At 37.6% G+C, this 3,981-nt stretch overlaps 1 protein-coding gene across 1 annotated transcript in view; it reads left to right on the forward strand.

Annotated features, from left to right (window-relative positions):
* The window catches only part of APPBP2 (amyloid beta precursor protein (cytoplasmic tail) binding protein 2), a 12,576-nt gene extending 9,327 nt beyond the window's left edge, over nt 1-3,249 (forward strand). Inside the window, exons 10-12 of the mRNA XM_010296622.1 lie at nt 186-376; nt 807-972; nt 1,813-3,249. Of these exons, the coding sequence (XP_010294924.1) occupies nt 186-376; nt 807-972; nt 1,813-2,066 (611 nt within the window). The 3' untranslated portion in view covers nt 2,067-3,249. The remainder of the gene's footprint in view (nt 1-185; nt 377-806; nt 973-1,812) is intronic.
* Nucleotides 3,250-3,981: the final 732 nt, after the last annotated feature.

The following is a 3,981-nucleotide window of genomic DNA, read 5'->3' on the forward strand; positions in this document are numbered from 1 at the left end:
ACAATATAAAAACATGTTGGGAGCTTGATATCTGGTTATACCTGTTTGAAAACAGTTTGTAATCAACACAAAGCCTGATTAGATGTCTCCCGAGATGTCTTGGGTAAATGGCTTTCTGCCACCTACAGTTACCATCTCTTTGTGTTTGGAACACAGTAACATTGGTTTTTCTCTCCTATACTCAGCACTTATCCTGGAGGAGATTGCAATAGACTGTCACAACAAGGAAACTGAGCAGAGGTTACTTCAAGAAGCTCATGACTTACACCTGTCCTCACTCCAGTTAGCTAAAAAAGCCTTTGGGGAGTTTAATGTGCAAACAGCGAAACACTATGGCAACCTTGGAAGACTGTATCAGTCCATGAGAAAGTTTAAGGTAAGATTATGTTGATGTAAAGGTCTTGACGTAAAATCTGCAAGGCATCTATAAATCACAACAAATGATGATTTTCAGTGCCCACAATTCATAACCTCAGTTGGTAGGTTTATGGTTGGAAAACTTGTACTTGATAATTCATCTCTCCAAAGCTTTGCGCAAAAATAATCCATTAAGATGCACAACGCCTTCACAGACAGGGTGGCAGCAATTTTGATGACAGAAAAAGTGATACTATTTGCGGATCCACTTAACTAAAAATTTGGAGAACTTGATTTGGCTTTGGCTTTCTTACTTTTTTGCCTCTTATAAAATACTACAGACTATTTAGCCGCTACATAGTTATGTTTCTTTAAATCTTCCTCTTTTTCCTCTTTTTATGGCATGGTGAGTGGTGTCTGACTGACCTGTGTGAATTTGATCCTCATAGGAAGCAGAAGAAATGCACATCAAGGCAATTCAGATTAAGGAGCAGCTTCTGGGTCAGGAAGATTATGAAGTTGCCCTGTCAGTGGGTCATCTAGCTTCCCTCTATAACTATGATATGAATCAGTATGAAAATGCAGAAAAGCTTTATTTGAGATCCATAGCAATTGGTAGGTGATTCTTAAAATGTGTGACTATATAGCACTTTTAATACTACAGGAGACATTGTTAAAAAGCGTATTAAAGTTTTTAGTAAAGAATGTAATTAAATGCAAGATGTTTATTTTATGTGTTTTCAATCTAAATATAATGCTTTTTGTTGAGTGTTCTCTTGGAGGCTGAATTCTGGAATCGTATTATTTCCAGTGCTGCGTTGGAATTGACATTGAAAGCATCTGGGAACTGACTAATTAAAAGCTTGGGTGTTAGTCTTTAGGTCTTGGAGTTGTCACTAGAACTTAATTGCAGAATGTAGTTAAATTTGGAAAGAATTGGAAAACTGTTGTGCCCATCAGCCTAACTATACCCTCATTACATATTTTTCTTGCCCATTATCATTTGCAGTGAACTTACAATTCCAAATCAAATGCATCTTTGGGCCATGCTGTAGGTCAATTTTGAGATGCCCAATCTGACTACTTACAGTTACATACAAGGCGTTACAGACAAATTTATGATTTTAAGGTAGAAAACCAAAAAGCAACTTCACTGTTTAAATTGAATTCAGAGTGAAATTGGGACGCAAAAGGACTGCCACTTTATATGACTGGTAGATTCTGTGCATGTAAAGCTATGGTACAATTAATGATGTTAAAGGAGAAGGTAGGTAGACTCCAAACCATCATCCAGGAAGCTTGCGTGTTGCTTGTGTTCTTGCTTTAACGTAACAAAATGGTGATGATCTGCTGTAACAAAAAGGTTCATTTTGTTGGTAAAAGTGGTGTGAGAAGCAAGATGCAATGTATGGGTGGATTACATTTTAATTTTGTGTTCTTTTTGGATTTCTTCAGGAAAGAAGCTTTTTGGTGAAGGATACAGTGGACTTGAATATGATTACAGAGGTCTCATTAAACTGTACAATTCCATTGGCAATTATGAGAAGGTTTTTGAATACCACAATATTTTGGCCAATTGGAACCGGTTGCGGGATCGGCAGTTCTCAGTTACAGATGCTCTGGAGGACGTAAGCACCAGCCCTCAATCCACTGAAGAAGTGGTCCAGTCTTTTCTGATGTCTCAGAACGTTGATGGACAGAGTAGCTAAGAACTTGGTCAATTAACCAGTTAAGGTTTTTTCCCCCAGGTTACAGGGGGAAAAGTCATACTGTGAAATCTAAACCACGTAGTTCTCTGGGGGCTGGAATTTGCATTGAAACACTGGTCCAGTCTACTGAAGAGTGCCCATACGGATGAATGTGTGTTAAATTCTTATCAGCATGTGTATGGCATGTTTAGTTCGGCTCACATTTTTAACTTGGTATTCCTGAAAACCCCTTCTTTCTCTCTTCTTTCAAAAGAAGCTACTTTGCAGAAAATCTGCAAGAAAACATTAAATAAAACTGTTTGAGTTCAAAAGAGTTGCATTCTTATTATGAATGGAAGGTTTCATCAAGAGCTTTCTTCTGATATATAGAAAGAATAAATGCTGTACTATAAGAAGCTATATGAGAAAGGTCTTTCTACTGTATGCATTGTAGGAAAGCTAATTGTAAATAACAAGAAAAGGGAGAATGCCCTAGCCTTGGCTGCTGCCTTATGAAGAAAAGTGGCAAAGAACCACTTCAGAGAGCAACATACTCTTTGTGAACCGCGATACGTTGTTAAGCAAGTAACCACCGTATGTTGTTTTTAATATCCTGAACTGGACCAGTGTTCATCTGTAAGTGATAGAAGATCCAGTAGACCAGCAATCCTAGTTTTCTCTGGTACTAACTGAGAGTGCTCATCTTCTGAACAGGACCAGGAAAATCAAAAGTGGACCAGCCTGCTAGAAATAGGTTTTGGACCAGTGGCTTTAATTTAATATTTCTGCCCCTGCATTCACTTTTACAGTAGAATTATTTCATTTAGATGTATGATCAGTGCAAAATTATATTCATGTAATAGATACAAAACTAGGAAGTGAACGTTCTTTAGCAGTTGCGATGGCATGTCTTTACCTAGTAAGCTTATACAAATATTAATGTCGATGCCACAAGCAAAAACTAGAAACGCTTAAATATTTGCTGCAGCCATCTTTTTTTCCTTTTTGAATGGGCTTACTCTGATAATTGAGGCAGTAACTTGTTTATACCAGTTAATAGTTTTGTATTACAGTCCAGTTCCGTTTTATGTTTCTGGAGAACACAACTTACTGTACAGTTCGCAGAGGTCAGCGGAAAATGCCAAAAAGCACAACAGGTCTTTTTTGTGATGCTTCGTTTCTACATTAAACAATAGTACAACCAGAAACTGATTCCTTTATATTAATTCAAAAAGCAGAAGTCAGCTGTAAAGATCCTTTAATAATGCCTATCTCACTAGCTTGTCTTAATTTTTTTTCTGTTGGGGGGGGCTGCTTTGTTGTGTGGTTTTTCAGTTTGGGTGTTGGTTTTGGTTTTGATTTTAATGTTGTAATACTCATTTGAAAGTCTGTGTAATGTAGCAAACTAGAAACAACTCACTGTTGTTACCTCAGTTCTTATAGCAGCACAAACAGTGCTCCTATAGTTAGGATTCTGTCAGTTTTGAGGTTTTTTTTTTTTCCCCTTCCTCCCCTATTTTCAGGGGTTTGTTACTTGGCCGTGGAAGGTCAGTCCAGGCTGAGGCTCAGCAAGCACGGTTCCTGCAGGACTTGGACTGGATGTTTTGTTTGGGATCTGGTTTTTAATTTGTTTATGAAGTTTGGGACAGGGAAAGCTGCTTGTTGGTCTTGAAGAAAGAGCGCAGAGAAGAAACAGAAATTTCAGATGTGACTTTGAGCTTGATGGCTCTTTAAGAACTGACATTTTACAGGCCAATAGTTCATATACTGGTGCCTTCAAGTATATTTTTGGGGGAAAGGCTGAATAATACCAACTTTAAAATGCAGTTATGTAATTAGTGAATGCAAATTTAATGAGTGCATTCTTGGAATATCTTCACTGATGTGAAAAGAAGTATTTGCATAAAAAACTCTTGTGGTATTAAGACTTAGACTG

Source organism: Phaethon lepturus, unplaced genomic scaffold (assembly GCF_000687285.1).
Source record: "Phaethon lepturus isolate BGI_N335 unplaced genomic scaffold, ASM68728v1 scaffold1021, whole genome shotgun sequence".
Classification (NCBI taxonomy): Eukaryota; Metazoa; Chordata; class Aves; order Phaethontiformes; family Phaethontidae; genus Phaethon; species Phaethon lepturus.